At 44.5% G+C, this 16,124-nt stretch overlaps 1 protein-coding gene across 6 annotated transcripts in view; it reads left to right on the top strand.

The window, feature by feature from the left end:
• kcnip4a (potassium voltage-gated channel interacting protein 4a) overlaps positions 1-16,124 on the top strand; it is a 120,558-nt gene that overhangs the window by 78,683 nt on the left and 25,751 nt on the right. The window contains exon 1 of one of the 6 annotated variants that reach the window (XM_062384596.1): positions 15,688-15,943. The exons of the other annotated variants lie outside the window; for them this stretch is intronic. Coding sequence (XP_062240580.1) covers positions 15,832-15,943 — 112 coding nt within the window. The 5' untranslated portion in view covers positions 15,688-15,831. Of the gene's footprint in view, positions 1-15,687; positions 15,944-16,124 lie in introns of those variants that run through there. 6 annotated transcript variants of the gene reach the window in all.

Consider the following 16,124-nt stretch of genomic DNA (forward strand, 5'->3'; position numbering starts at 1 on the left):
TCGAGCAGGACAAGAACAGAGCAGATGTCAGCATCAGAGGTCCTTAAAGAGGAAAAATGGTTCCTCTATAACAGCGGTGGGGGGGGGGGGGTTGCTTGGAAACGATTTTCTTCCGAGTGTTTAGGAGATGAAATGTCATTTCGAAGTAGGTCAGTCATTTTCACAAGCCACATGTCCAGACTCGAGCGAACTCCAAGCCTCGGATTCACCGACTGAGAGTTACAGACACAGACAGTTTGCTGAAGCTCAAGTGAAGTGTCTCCGGCATCCCTCTGTAAACAGTTTAAATTAAAACCCTTGATTATTGCTCATCTTCCAAAGCCTCAAAAACCCTATCATAACTGTCTGTACCCTGTAAACTGTCTGTTTTTGTGCAACCCATCTGTCACGTGAAGCATTTCTCACCGAGCCGCTCGTGTTGTTTCCGAAGTGTCGGGCGGACGTCTCGGCGTGACGGAGATCTCGAAGGGAACGTTTTGGCTTCTTCGGCTCTGTTCATCTCACCTCAGGTACAAGCGGTGGAGCGTATCACGGCATTAACCAGCAGCCAATGACAGATCCTCCAAGGTCTCCGGTATATGCCCAGTGGTCGTTACTATAGGGGAGATGACATTCAGAGGATAATTGTCTCATATGAATAACTGCCTGATACTGCAGAGAAGCACTTTCCCACATGATGTAAGGCTCAGCTTGCGGATTTCTGAATGTCAGTCTCCCTCTGGAAACGTGTTTTTCTTCTCCTGACAGCTGTAAAAAATATATAAATAACATAACGGAGCATGTTAAATACTCCTGATGTCCCGATTCTGGGTTTGTGCAAATGTGCAAAGGCCACTCTTACACGAGGGAGTGAGGAGGGGGCGACCTGCGCAGCTTTCACTTCCCATCGCCCCCTTCTTATTCTCTCTTTTATCTGAAATATGTAATCTCCGCCATGTCAAAGTCGCCATGTCATTATCCTCTGTTGGTTGTTCAGATCTCTAAATTAGCATTTAAATTGAAAAGCAAAGGCACATCTGTTGGACTTTGGTGCTGCAAGCTCGTTTTCTTTTGGTTACCTTTCCGTGGGGTGGCACTCTTTGCTCTGTGAAATGAATCACTCCATGCCCACAGGGTGACCAGGTATTAAGAGGGGCAGCCCTCAGAACCGGGTGAATGAGCACAGGGGGGGGGGGGGGGTGCTGCCCTGAGAATTGGGCTCGGTTGTGGCTCATGGTGAATCATGGCAGCGCACACGGGGAGCGAATCAAGCTATTTACTGCCGCCCCCAGGGAGCAGGCCTGGCTCACTCCTCACCACCATGTAGAGTGTTTGAATCCATAATAATACCCAATGATACAGTGGATTTAATATCAGGAGAGTGTTTGTAATGTATCTATATTCATGTGGAGCATGTGATAGAATTCAGGAAGAGTAGGAACACATCTTAATATGAAAGGCCAAAAATAAGGGGAAAGAATAGAGTAGTAGAATATAAGTTAATTGATCATACATATATAAAAAGTGATATCTTTTTCTATTAATTATTAGATCTTCAATGCAACAAATTATTTATAGATAAATGTAAAATCTCATCTGTATTTAGTTGACAATTCAACACTTCTGGGCGTCAGAGCTTTTGACTTGTTGATTCTCGCTGTGGCCACTTGATGGCAGCAATATCAAAGAAAGAATTGAGAAAAGGTTGTGTGTTTTGAGTGCCAATCGCATGTAGTAATATTTAAGTAGTTACATCATATATTGTGAATTGTGCTATGTCCGTTATGAGTTACTGTAAGAGTCAGGGTCGGGTCTCGTCACTCAAGACTTCATATCAATATGGTGGAAAATAAATTATCATAGAAGATAAAGGTAATTTCTTGTGATGCATCTTATTGTTTTTGAAACCAGGATCAGAATCAGGATTTAAATCATCTCAAACAAACATTCAAGCCAAGCAGATCTATTAGATTATCAGTTTTGTATTAATTCCATAGTGCACTCTTCATTCAGGAACTGGACCCCGGCTGCCCTCCAGTAATCGCTTCCATTACAACAAAGACACCGTTTGCTTTCATTGCATGTGAGCCTTTTTACATTAAGTTATATTCTTCCAGGAAAATGTCTTGCACATCAAAATTGACTGCAGATTCATAGCACCGCAATCCATTACTGCGAGTTTAACAAGGCCCCAGATCACATTAATCTGCAATCAATCACGTTGTTTGAAGGTTGCAGGCCACTGGGGCCGTTATTTGCAATATCCCCAGAACAAATGGAAGACAGTGATTTGCTTTAACGCCACGTTGCAGCTTTACTGTTTTATCTGGAGACTGGAAATTCAATTGTAACTTAATTTACCTCGAAGGAATCTTCCTTCCTTCCGCTGGGCTTGTTGATTTACAGTAAGAGGAGGATTTTACTGTACCTGCAGTTGCACTAATCGCACAACAGCAATCACGATAACTGGAATAAGTCTATATATATGGAGGAGGGCTAATGAAGTGGATAATCCCCTGTTGAGTAATCATACATATCTTTTCCTTCTCCTTTCACTGTAGCTTTGGAAAGATGTCGCTCGAACTTCAATCGATTGAGTGATTTTGTGGGATGTGTTTTCAGCTGCAACACTTAACGTAAATTAAATCCGATGCCAATTTGTCCTTCCTGATACCAATGCTGATACCTGGACTTTGCACATCGGCTGATACAGAGTCTGTCACCAGTGCATTTGAGAAAACAACTTAGATAATGTAATTTAACAGCTGTTTGCTACTTACTCAGTATGAAAGTGATGCTAGCTATCATTGTTGTATGACCTGGCTCAGGTTAAACCCTTTGAAAAAGAAATACATACAGAGAATTCATGCCATGGAACTTTATGTACGTCGAGTTTCAACTGTAGAAACTCTGAGAAAAATAAAAGGAAAGTTAGCTCAAGTTTCATTATGGCACTAATAACTTTCTCCTGTGTAATATTAATTACATACCTCAGGTATGTAGTCACTACAGACGTCCTCTGGTGCCTACGATCCAACGCGACCTCGCAGCCTCAACCGACGCTCCACAATACCTCCACGCCAGCAATTACCTTCATCACCAATCAGCCGCTGATTGGTGCGGCACACTGTGTGCTGATGACACGCACCAAAACCTTGATTATTGTCATCGCCATTATCCAGGCAGGGTTGATTACAGCCTACGCGGTGTTCTGAGGTGATTGGAGAGCAGATGTTTCCGATATGAGGTCACGCTGGCGTTCAGACAGAAACACGCCATCTTGACAATCGCTTGAAATTAAAACACACCTGGAGTTTCTTTTTTTCCCCCCCAGCGAAACTTCCATTACACCTTCTTTACACCTCTATAACACCCTGTGCCTCTCTGAGCTTCCTACACAGCTGCCTGTCCTGTCTTGTCCAAACAGACACACACACACACACACATAACACACTCTCCCGGGGGCTCTGGAGCTATATTTGGCTCCTGCTCAGCTGCCACAAATAAAGAAAAGTAACTGATAGTGGGCTAAATGAGCCGCCCAGTCGCGTCCACAGAGCAGAGGTTGTTTCCATGGTAAATTCACCGTCCTTAAAAATTCTCTTTGAGCCGACGGACTGTGAGGACGAGTGTGGGATCACTTCCTGTCCCCGAGAGCATCTGCAAAGGGAGTCTTATCTCCTGGGCAGCTTTTTAAATAATAAGTTTACTTTATTTTTTCCTGTAAAAGTAAAAGAACATCATGGAAGGATCCTCGCCCGTTGGTAAAGGGCTGTGGTTTGCTTGTGGTTTGATTAATTCCATCTGTTTCTGGCAGACACATGTCTTAAGTTGACTTGGCCCATTTCGAATAGACACTTGCAGGTCACGTCATAAATCTTGGAGACTTCCAGCTTCTGAGTCGATGGGATGTGAGCGAGGCAGTGAGGGAATTCTACAGGGTGGAACAGACACATGATGATGAACCTTATCATCGATGTCTACAGTGTTTGCTGCCGAGAATCAGGAGCCACCACGTGAACAGGTATCCTGTTGTCTCCAGCGGCCCCCTGCCTCAGCCCGCTCCCTCCGAGTCCTTTCTTCTCTGCCGTGTGTGCCTTTCTCGCTGACCCCCCCCCCCCCCCCCCCCCTCGCCACCTCTCCCTTAAGGTTTCGCACTTTATTTTAAGTCCGGGTGACGAAGAGTTCACGAATGCAGGTGATGGCTCGAGCTGTTACATTTTTTTTTTTACACTGACCTGTCCGCCCACAGCTTCTTTGTCGAGTCTGGCCTCTCCAGCCACAACAATAATTTTCTATTCAAGAGTAGACATCTAAAAAAGGTGGAAAACCATTATAAACCCAAATTTTGTCATATAACTCATCCATGGACATTTTAATTCACATCCACATACATTGTTTTACATCTTGCGAATTACGATTATACAATATAGCGTGTGAAATAAATTATATTTTGTTTTGTCAACGTCCTGCAAAGCCTGTTTACTTCACCGTGGTAGCTTATGCTGAATGGTTAAATTCAAGATAAAAGATCATGTCTTATTAAAAGCACCGTCCACTGACCAATCAAATCCTCTGAAGTCCAGGTTCTTAGAGGATCCTGTGGAGCCGGTGCGGGTTGCTACAGGGTCTCAGTGGAGGACAAGGGTCCTCAGAGACAGACAAAACCTGTTAGCCTACTCCGATGACTGTCTCTCAGAAAGATATCGTTGAGATGTTTCAGTCTGGACCATCATTGTTGCGACAGATTGTGCTGACATGGCTAAACTTGTAAAATGTAACATTTTCTAACATAAATCAAAGGCGATCTAAGATTTTGTGTTTTTTGATAGTCGCTGTGGTGAAGAAGAAAAAAAGAAAATTCCCCCTTCAATGCCGTTTGACCTTTTCCCACACCTCAGTCCTCGGTATCTCACATCCCCTCCGTCTCTCATCCTCCTGGTTTTATTCCAGCAGTCTGTACCTCTCTCCTCCTCACCCCCCCCCCCCCCCCCCCCTCGTCTTTACCCTCGCCCCTCCACCCCACCTACCTCCCTTTCCTTTCACTCCCCTCCCTACTCTCTCTCTCTCTCTCTGTCTCTCCCACTCTTTCTCTCTGTCTCTCTCCGTGACTTGTGCCGGTCCCCTCATCACGAGCCGGAGATGCAGGGGGGGGTTTTAAGTGGCGTTTAATGGCCCGCAGACGGCGGTGCCTGCTGAGCTCCGTAAGCGTCTTTGACCCGCCTTACATGTCCACCATGAACTTGGAGGGACTGGAGATGATTGCCGTGCTGGTGGTCGTGGTTCTCTTTGTCAAAGTGCTGGAGCAGTTCGGTTTGTTAGAAGACGACTATGACGGTAAGGAGACGGCTGAACTGGGAACTCTTTTTCTCTCCAACTGGTTGCAAGTTCAAATGCAAGTTGTCCATTGGGTGTCTGAGGCGTGAAGGACCATCTGGGAGTTCCTGTGGCACGAACGTGTGAAGGAGTTGTGTGTAGATTCAGGGGTTCCATCTGTTGCATGTCTTTGGATGTTCCTGGCAAACTTAAAATATAGTGTGCACCAAGAAAAGTGCAAGAAAAACTACAAATCTGATTTATTTTGCAGATATTCCAGGATCAGAAGATATGCAAACTTTAAAAAAGATGTGTCATAGATCTTAATCCGATCGTGGAGATTGTTTTTATGAACTCTTTGGCTCCGTGCTCCCGTTTCCTCACTTTGTCTTTGCACAGCACGATGAACTTTCAGTCCGACGCTCAAGTCGTTGTCAGCCGCTTCTTCTTTTCTTGAACGCTGCCTTTGTTTTGAAGTGTTCTCTCCATCTCTCTCTCCAGTCACATGTTTCCACACTTTGCTTCTACACTTTGATCGTTATTCGATTTGAATGAAATTGGACTGCGTCTGTGGGTCGGCTAACTTGCTTATCCAAATGAGAGTGGGGACGGTTCAGGACCGAATGCAGCAGCTGGAACCTGGAGATCCTGCCGCTTTTAGAGCCGGAGAGTGTGGCCGTGGTGGCATTAGGGATGAAACCAGCGAAATTAAAAGGAGATTGAAATATTTAACATGCTGCACCCTCTGGAAATTAACCTTTTGATTGTGTTAACAAGTGAGGATAAGATGGAAAGTTGATTCTGGACTTTGACTGGAGACGCTGTAAAAGGTGTCTTCTCCTCCATGGTGGAACTTTGTGGAGTTGTTTTTCACTTTCTTTCTCGGTGTTGATCGAGCGCCCACTTCAAGGACGCGAACGGGAACAATGGCATTCACACGTGGGATTGTGAAAGTTCCAAAAAAGCCCCTTTCCTTCAGCTCAGTCCCCGCTGAGAGATGCAGGTTATTTGTGGATGGCGAGGATCTGCGTGAGCGGAGACTCAACATCCACATTTGACGTTAAAGTTTTCCCTTAAGATTTTTGCGACGACATCAAAAATGTTATTAAAAAAAGTTAAAATAGCTGCAAGATATTTAAGCAAATCATTCTTGGGGGGGGGGGGGGAAATCTTGCTTAAATCCTAATTGCCGTGAAGATGGATGTCTGACATTTAGCAACCCCCCCTTTGCTAATTTTTAAATCAGCTCCATTATAATCACCATTTTGATAAATGTCATGTGCTTACTCGAGTCACCAATTAATTTGATCCAGAACTATTAAAATGCTTCAAAAATACAGGAGAAGGCTTAATTATTGTGACAAATTTGTGTGTTTTTGAAATGTTATGAGGAGAGTGATGGCAGACGTGTTTATTGAGGTGAGATCTTAAAGGTTTATTGTTATGTATTTATTTCTGTAGTTGTTTCGGTCACATGTAGAGGCCTTTTCATTTTCAATTTGGATGTTTATCTTCAAATTGCCGATTTTAATGAAAATCTATCTCTCCCTAAATCGAATCAGACTTGAAGCATCAGAGACGTTTGTTGATCCGCTCTGTGGTGCGCTCTCCCACTGGATGGCTTCTGGATAAAAATAGACCTGCAACACAGCCGGACGCAAGTGGCTCTTCTCAGTCTCCGTGACAGTGAGTGACTGTGCTCGGGCACGTGGCGACCGACAGCAGCAGCTTGTTTGATTGTCCAATCACGCTTCAGACAGGACTGTACGACAAATGATTCCAAGAAGAAATAGCCAAGTGCACATTGGGACATTCTGACTTGCACCACATTATGTTTTTGCAATTATGTCGTTCATATATTTGTCTCTTATTCTCCAATGATTCAAACTGACATTTACTTTAATTTACTTGGAATACAACTATGTTTTCATCCAAATGCTTCAAGCACAGTGCACACATGGGCCCCTGACTGTATAGTATTGTGTTTGTACAGCTGCACAAAATCCAAAGACATGGCTGCAACACACTATCCTCCATTGTTGCAGGTTTTACGTACTTTACAGTAAATCTCAGCTGAATTGACTTGGCTGTGTTTAGGGATCAGGCTATATATCCTGTGTGTGTGTGTGTGTGTTATATGGAGCCATGATTTAACATGCCCTAATATTTCTGTTATTAAATGTTGAGCTGTAATTGAACGGATCCATTTCAAAAACATATGTGGTGTTTTGCACACAGGCCTAAGCTGTGCATGGTTTATCACACACACAGCACATGCTCTGGATGCATAAAGGCGTCTCAATGTATTCCGGTGTGAATGCACAATATATCGAAAATGTACTTTGCATCATAATGATATTTGCTAAGAGGATGTCTTGCTGCACATGGGTGCTCTATGATTTTCCTGTGTGCTGTGTAGTCGGAGCAGCAGCAGATGAAAGGAATCTGGTGAAGTGCAGCCATGCAGTGGCTTTGATAACCTGCCTGTGTTTGATGATGACATTCAGTGAAGTTCTGTTACTTCACTATACAATAGTTTTCAGATCCTACACAACATAGCTGGGAGCTTTTACTCCATCATGTGACTCATAACACCAAAAACCGATTAATATTATGAACATTTGCATAGAGAATACCAGCATGTGTCAGAGTGCATTTAAAACTCATAAAGTCCTTTGAACTGCATATAGCTCAAAAGTTCTCAATGTTCTTCTCGACCAAGGACCCAGTACAAGATAGAAAATACTCTGGGGACCCTCTCATTGAATAGTTTGACATTTGACACTTTTAGAAACGTCATGTCAACACAGAATACTCAGAAGTCAAGCGTTTGTTAAATGTTCACACTGAATATATCGAGAACACTCTCCATGAGTCCCCCGGCGGTGTGCCACCGACCCCCCCCAGGAGTCCTCGGACCACCGTTTGAGACCCTCTGACTTGATAATAATGGTATAACAATGAACCATGAACTTTGCAGACACTGGGGACTGGAGTACATGAGAAAGTTACCGGGCTTTGTCCAGCAGAGGGAACCAAAGCTTTCCATCAGAATCAGAATCAACCAGCAACACCAGCTGCCAGTCTGGTTCTGAAGAAGAGATGTTAACAGAGGTTTTTACACTGACATTAAGCAGGAGCAAACTAATAAACACCTTTGATTGTAGACATTTAAAAAGTGACATAAAGCTTGATGATATGTCAGCAGAAGTTAGGCACAGATGATCGGTTGTGTTGAATGAGGAACTGAAAACTACACTTTATCTTTTCTGATAATTCGGTGAAGTTAATTTTCAAGGCGACTGAATAGGGAACAAAGCCTTGTGTGAACAAAGCTCTGCGCGGTGCATCTTTTGAAGTGAACACTTCAAACCAAGAGCAACCAGCTCCGACCTTGTGCTTTAAGGATTTAACAACCTGAAACTTTTTACATCATCGAGCGTTAGATGAAGTATGGAGGCCGTGTGTTTCTGCTCAGATTAACATTTGGATTTGTCCGGGTTAGGCGATCTCTCTCAGAAACTGTTTTTCTGCACGACGATTATTAATCTAGATGTAGATGAACTTAACTTTTGTTGTTCTTCTTCTCTCAGTTTCTGTATTGGTGCAAAATCCTCACACATGATTTTGCCACCTCCCAATATAACGCTCCCCTTGAGTGTGTCCCACACAGAAAATATGCTGCTATTTGTTATCGCAGTATTTGGCATGATTAAGCCGTCTGATGCTAAAGTAGAGACGACTGTTATTAGACAGGAGATCACCTAATTTACAAGGGGGGCCATTATGTACCTAATTGTACTCTATGACATGACTAATGTAGGTTAATTCAGTCTCTGAAAGACAATGCACACTTCAACCTTTCTTTTAATATCAAAAGTTGTCTTTTGTCTCTACCATTGGATTTAATGAATTTGGTTGAGCTTTAGTCCCATGATATGAAATGCTGGTGTCAGAATTCTCTGGTGTTTCCCTTCAGGGTCGTTAAAAAAAGACAGGTGCCTTCTCTGCCGCTTCGTCGTATCTGATCTGAGGTCTGTGAACCAAACGGCCCTGTGGCAATGATTCTCTCTCGTCTTAAAACTGTCACGCTGACGGAGGTCTCAGCGCAATTAAATGTTAATCAGAGACCGTTTACATCAGGAAACCTCCTCTGCAACGTTTCATCCCCACGTCAGCGATTCCTTTCAGAAATAAACACCTGTATTGATTTCTCTTTCTCCCTCAGTGCGCCCCTCTCTGCCGTATCTCATCCGGCGGACAGTGGCTCCAGCCGTCTTGTGTCCCGTCTGCCATTTTATGTCCCCGCTTGTCTTCTCTCCTTTCTACTCCTCCTGACTAATGCAAGCTCCCTATTGACCTTTCCACCTTAAGTTCGGTTTGACGGGCACCTCGCCGCCGTAAATCAGATGACAGGCAGCGGCGCCGGTCGAGGCAAACCGTGTCCTCCACCTGAGCCGTCACGCCGCGGCTAACATGGCGAGGACGAGCAGGAAGGCGGATCGATGCTATCAGCCGGAACACGCTGGCCCTCAGCTTTGTGCTACCGTCCATTTTGCAGACAGGGCCATTGACGTTCCCCCTTTTTTCACGCCACTACTAATCGTACGGAAAGAATTGGGGTGGCGATAAAATCTTCAGGGTCCTGCTGCAGAGCGATGGCCGACATGTCTCGTGATGAACGTGCTGACGTTCCCTAGAGAAGCCATGTTGGACAAGATACAAGGAAACCACCTCAAGGCTGTTTACTGAGTTTTATTTATGAGTGGCTGCCTCCTGCAGTGGATCACACCTGGTACCGTTATATTACCAAGGCTGAGTTATCCACAGTGGAGTTCAGTCTCTTTCAGAATATTTGAATCACAGTTGAATCTTGTGTAACTCGAGGGGGGGGTGTTTAAAAGAATGTGATGCCTGCTGGCTGCAGAACTACACATTTCTCCTCATTGGTTTACATGATTGCTTAACATGGAGCTAATTAAAGACTCGCACTGAATGGAATTCAGCCATTATTCTCTTAGAGCTATTTATACTTGTCAAAGAACAGCAGGTATTTACTTGACTTAAAGAAAAGCAGCAAATCATCACAATCGAGCCAGAATCAAACTACATCAACGTTTTTACGATTGTTTTGCTGAAAATAGACATAAATGATAAATACATTCTGCAGATTGATTTAATTCATTGATCAAATTGATTGAACCTATATTTGATATTTCTACGCTCTCACAGTCGGTGTTGAGGGGAGTTATTCAGGTGGAAAATGAATCCACACAGCGAGGGCACGCTCATGTGTTAACTACCATCCAACCTTAAATTATATGCATTCAGGATGTGCAAACACATCTTTGTTATAATCTAACCCTAAAACACACTGAGGAGTTGAACAAGCTGAAACTGTTGACTCGTACCTGTCGACGGCGAAATCCCCACGCCATGGTCGCACACGCACCTGGCCACAGAGTCAGTCCTGGAGTATCCGAATCACCCCGTGGCGCCGTGCGGTTGATTGCTCATGCCTGTTTCGCCGAGGGTCGCCCCGGTTCACGGCTCGTAATTGCCTTCCCCCCCCCCCCGATTCGCAGGCGTCGCTTCAGTAAATACGACGGCCCTGGTTTGAATTTGCCTCGGGGAGAAAAAAAACACAAGCCAAACACTGATGCCCGCTTTGCATGCCCGAGCAGATCGCTGCAGGTGTCGCCTAATTATCTCACCCACTTGTACCCCCGGGCCGATCTGTAAACAGCGGCCGTGATTGATGATGGCTGCATCGGAAAGCAGCTCCCCCCCACTCCTGGTCCTGGACTTCCACGAGGACTCCAGATAGATTGAGAACACTTGTCACTTCAAGAAAATGCTCTTGTGGTTTCTTTGGTTAGAATGTAAGACTTTTAGGTTCACAGCACAATACTTATTGAGATTACTCCTGCACCCGTGTGGTCCAATTTAGTTTTATTTCTATTTGTTGCTCTACAGTATTTCTGAAGTGTGAGGAAGGGGGAATGTGTAAAGCATCGTCAAGGCTCGTAAGGGTTTAACAGATTTTGCAGTCTGCAAACTTTCGGAGGCTGCGTTTGAATACTAGTTGAGTCACAGCATTTAGGATGTACCATTTCGAAAAGGCTCTTCTTTAAATGCGGCCTACAAAATGCATCCTTTCATTCTCAAGAAAGCAAAAAGGCTGCAAAAGGTGGATCCTTCTCCGGCCCCACCTATCCAAGGAGACTGATCATGCACGGAAATCCTCTGTAGACCAGAACGTCTTAATTTCGGTTTAGCCTTCCCGCCCTTATACGCCTGCATAGAACGAACCCATTCGCATGTAGCCCCTGACTTGAGACCGCTTAAGACACAGCTCAGGAAAAGATGCAAACTCCTTTCTTCGTCTACCTGCATCATATTTAACGTGCCAACGGTTCGAGAGGCGGATTCATCGACCTCTACCGTTGGTCGTGTCCTCTGCGTCTCACTCTCCTCAGAGCAGAGGGGAGGAGATTCCGTCCCCCTTGTGAACACCGGGGACGGAAAGTGGCGAGACAAAGTGCCAGCGACGAGTGAGAGAAAAGGTGTAATCTCTCCGGAGATCTGTGTCTATCGGTCGACACAGGCAGACGCACAAAGGGGCTGGAGGTTTGTCACCCAGACTTGTTCATTACACAGATAAGAAACGTCAGAGTGGGTGACACAGCAGCCGCCTGACATTTCAGACTCCGATCAATCAGAGGTGACGGAGGAGGGACGCCTCAGTGGGGACGTGATGGTGTGTAGTGATTTGGGAGGCGCGAGCCGTCATGAAGAGATCGGACCTATTTTGTGTAGTTATGAGAAGTAATCCTGATTTATTCTCACCGTTTAAATATGTATAATAATTCACGCAACAAATAAGGCAACCTTATTCTAATTAATGGAGAAAACACAACGTTTTACCAATATATATATATATTTTTAAAGTGTCTTACTTTATTAAGAGAAATGTCATAAGATGATCAAATTCCTCTCCTGTGTAACATTGCAAATATGCTTTTCTTCAAATCTAATGATAACAAATACCAGTAATATTGTCTGGTCCTCCATTTTGGGGATTTTAGCTTCATCTCCCATGTTATTAAAGATATCTATCTGGTTGAGATGAGAACACCAGAGCTCCAGAGGATCACAGCATAGACCTACTCTTATTTTTCTTTATCATATCAACAGATGGAGCCTGAAAGAGTCGAACGAAGAACAAACGTTCAGGTTTTCCCACCTCACAGGATGTAATGGACTAAATAACATGAATATTTAAAAGAGAATAATATCAAAGTCCAGTGTTTAAGTCGAGTTAAAGCATTTTATTATTCTATTAAGGTTGAGTCTTGCTGGATTCAGGTACAGTATCATCAGCTCTGGCAGCAGTCAGGTTTTTTTGTTCTGTGAAAAGAGAAAATACTTTGTTTATTGTGATTTCAGGAGAATGACGACAGCGATTTACAGAACCTTGGATTGAATAGTCTCTTTTTACTCAAATCTCTTTCACACGACATCGACAAATCTATTTCCTTTCAGATTTCAACACAAATCCAGTCCATATGTCAGACCTGTTGTGCTGTAAAAGTGGCAAAGTGGCGACTGTCCAGAAATTGTGTGACATTAATGGGGCAGGATGTGTGATGTAGTATTTACCTGTCAGAGTTGTGATAGAATAATGCCTCTTCTCATCTCCACCCTCTTCCCTTCAGTAATTCATTGGATATTGTATCACTAGGCTGTGGGAAGAGGCTAGGATTGGTCAGTCATCCCCCATCAGGCTCCCAGGGGCCATGTGGAGAGCCAGGATGGAGTGAGGCCTGAGGGCATGCATCCCCGCGGCTCCGGGAGAAACTTGGCCACGTTCAGGAAAACGAAACCTCCGCTGGCCACCGTACACGTGGCTTGGATGGATGTGTGATGTGGCCGGGGCAGCACTGATGTCGTGCCAGTTGCCCACATGTTGCCAATGATGCCGTCGCCTAGGATATACACTGAGGCAGTTGGGTCAGCTGATATTCTGTACACTCCACTGTACGTGGCAGCTGGGTAATACTTTGAACCAAACCACAGGAGAGTCTGGTTATAACTTACGCTGTTATAGAAAAGTGGGGCAGGTTTTATTCGGCATTTTGATCCTTTTTATGCTTTCTGAGACGTATTAAAGGAGTTAAATCTTCAGTAACTGGCTATTAAGCAACTAAGGGGTGGAATTCCAGAAAAGTAGAAATATCTGGTTATTTTCCTGCTAAATTCCATATCTACTTGCAAACTTTGTCTTTGTGTCATTTGGTGCAGGGCAGGTATCACACAGTTCACTTTTAAGGCTTTTCCCCTGAAGACGGTCGACGGCTGTAGCTGGAAATCAAATTGTTGAGATCAGTGAGAATGAATTCAAACCGAAAAGCTGTGGGACATAAAACAGTCAGTTAAAAGATGATAAACTGTTGAGTTGGGTTCGTCGTTAGTCGCGACCCCTTTTATAAACACATTAATATGATCCATTATTTATGGGGTAATACTCATGATAGCTGCTTTAATATTTAATGGAAATTCTTCAATTCTGTCTCAGAAGGTTTCCAAGGCCATTCATTGTTGTGGCTTGACTAGCTAATAAACAATATAATTCCCCTAAGGAGGAATCACTGTATAATAGATTGAATGCTATTTTAACATCCCCACCCCCACCATCATATATATCACACAGATTCATACAGCCATATTGTCGGTGGGTGTTTCTCATCCTCTATGGATGAGCCCCACATACCAATCAGTCCTTACATATCCTTGGGGGAAGTCAGATTAAGTTGGATGTGTCTGCCGAATAATATTTTCTTTTTCAAACAGCACAGCGCTCGATTATTCTGTTTATTTATCTATTATTATCCGCTAGAATAGTATATGTGTCTTTTTTGCATTTTGTTGCCCGTTCAGGGAAGTACGGTGAAGTAAATGTATATGAGAGCTTCTTATTGGTCATTTGAGCTTCGGAGTAAGTGGAGCTAATTTCCAAAGCAGATGAATAAAAGCAGAGGAGATATATATAAGCAGTTTGAGTATTGAAACTATTTTGATTATAATTAATTTTTAAGTTAAGTAATTCCATGTTATTTTCTATAGATCATTAATTACGCTCGAGGTGGATGATTAGGATTATGACAGTCTGCACAAGGCCAGTAGGTGGTGGTGTGTTCACCCATTTGCTCCAAGCACTGAATCAACAACACACACACACACACACACACACACACACACACACACACACACACACACACACACACACCACTCCAATACATCTCAGCCCCACTAACGTCCCTTTGGAAAAAGTTGGTTACATTTAATGTAGCAATGTGATCAATAACATACACTTACATTGATAAATATAAAAAACCACTGAGACATATTGACTCCTCTCATCCCCATATTGCTGATCCCCATGAAACCCTCTCATATAGAACCTCTGAAGAGGCAGAATTAACAGTCACATGGTTGATTATGAATTTTTATTTCTTTATAATCTGGTTTTATGCATGAAAAACATGGAGTTTTCTCATATCTTTAACCCCTCTTTTTGGGGAGAAAATTAGCATATTGCATATGCAACAGGAGTTGAAAAGCGCAGCAGATTGTTATTGTCTGTATGAAAAGTAGATTACAGCCGGTGTATTATGATAAAGCTGTTGTTTTCCATTTATCCTGCTTTATTTTCCCCTCATCTGCAACTTCTGCTCTTTCTGCAGCTTGGAAAACCGAGTCATTTTCATGATTTAATCACATGACACAACAGTAAACACGCACACACACAGTAACTCGACAACGAGACATTAATACAATCATTGACTCATTTTTCTGATTGTTTCGGTGCTGTGTTTGCGTTCCAGGATTTATGTTTGCACTTAATGTGAACGCGTAGAGCTCACGAGAGGCTGCGCGTCCTCCAGTGCCTCGCGTCCCCCCCCCCCCGCCTCTGTCTCACCCTCCTCCACCGCCCCTCTCCCTCACACATATCCCCTCCCCTCTCATCCTCCCTCCCTTTACTCTGCAGCCAGGCAGTCAGAGCGAGAGGCAGCCGCAAACTATCAGGCGAGAGCGGACTTTTCTTCTCTCCAGCCATTTCACCTGTCTCCTCATCTCAGAGAAGAGGAAAGGAGCAGGACGCTTTGAGATCAGCTGCCTGGACTTTATTCCCCGGTGGAGCCGGCTTTTCTAAATTCTCTTTCACCCCCCCTTACCCCCCTTGAGACCAGAGAGACCCTAAATGACTTCAGGCTCCTCACAAACCGGACACCGGCTCCCGTCCCTCTGATCCTCGACCTCGTCGTATTCAAACAGGGCAGGCAGGCGGGTGCCCGGGAGGCGCCCGGCCCCTAGGTGTGGGCCGGTGCAGCACTGGAGTGGGTGCAGGTGAACCGGAGTGCGGGGCGGGTGACAGCGCTGGTCCTGGCGGGGGGTCCCGAGGGCGAGGAGGCCGGCTCGGGCTCCGGCTCCGGGTCAGGGTATGGTGGCACGGAGTGGTCCGAGGGCGGAGCGATGATAAATGCCATCTGGGAGACGGAGGGGCTGCAAACGGTGGGAATCGTGGTGCTGGTGTTCGCCTCGATCAAGCTGCTGCACCTGCTGGGGCTCATCAGCTTCTCGGAGGGTAAGGCGCTGATGGAGGGACGGGGGAATGAAGGGAGAAGAGGAGGAGAGAAATGGAGAATTTCCAACCTCTGTTCTTCGGTTGCTATAACTCCCTGACCTGACGTTTCTAAAACGACTGTTTGAGAACGTTAATTGATTTAATTGAGGCAGGGAAAACAACTGGAGTGTCTTTTTTTGGT

Source organism: Platichthys flesus, chromosome 24 (genome assembly GCF_949316205.1).
Source record: "Platichthys flesus chromosome 24, fPlaFle2.1, whole genome shotgun sequence".
Taxonomy (NCBI): domain Eukaryota; kingdom Metazoa; phylum Chordata; class Actinopteri; order Pleuronectiformes; family Pleuronectidae; genus Platichthys; species Platichthys flesus.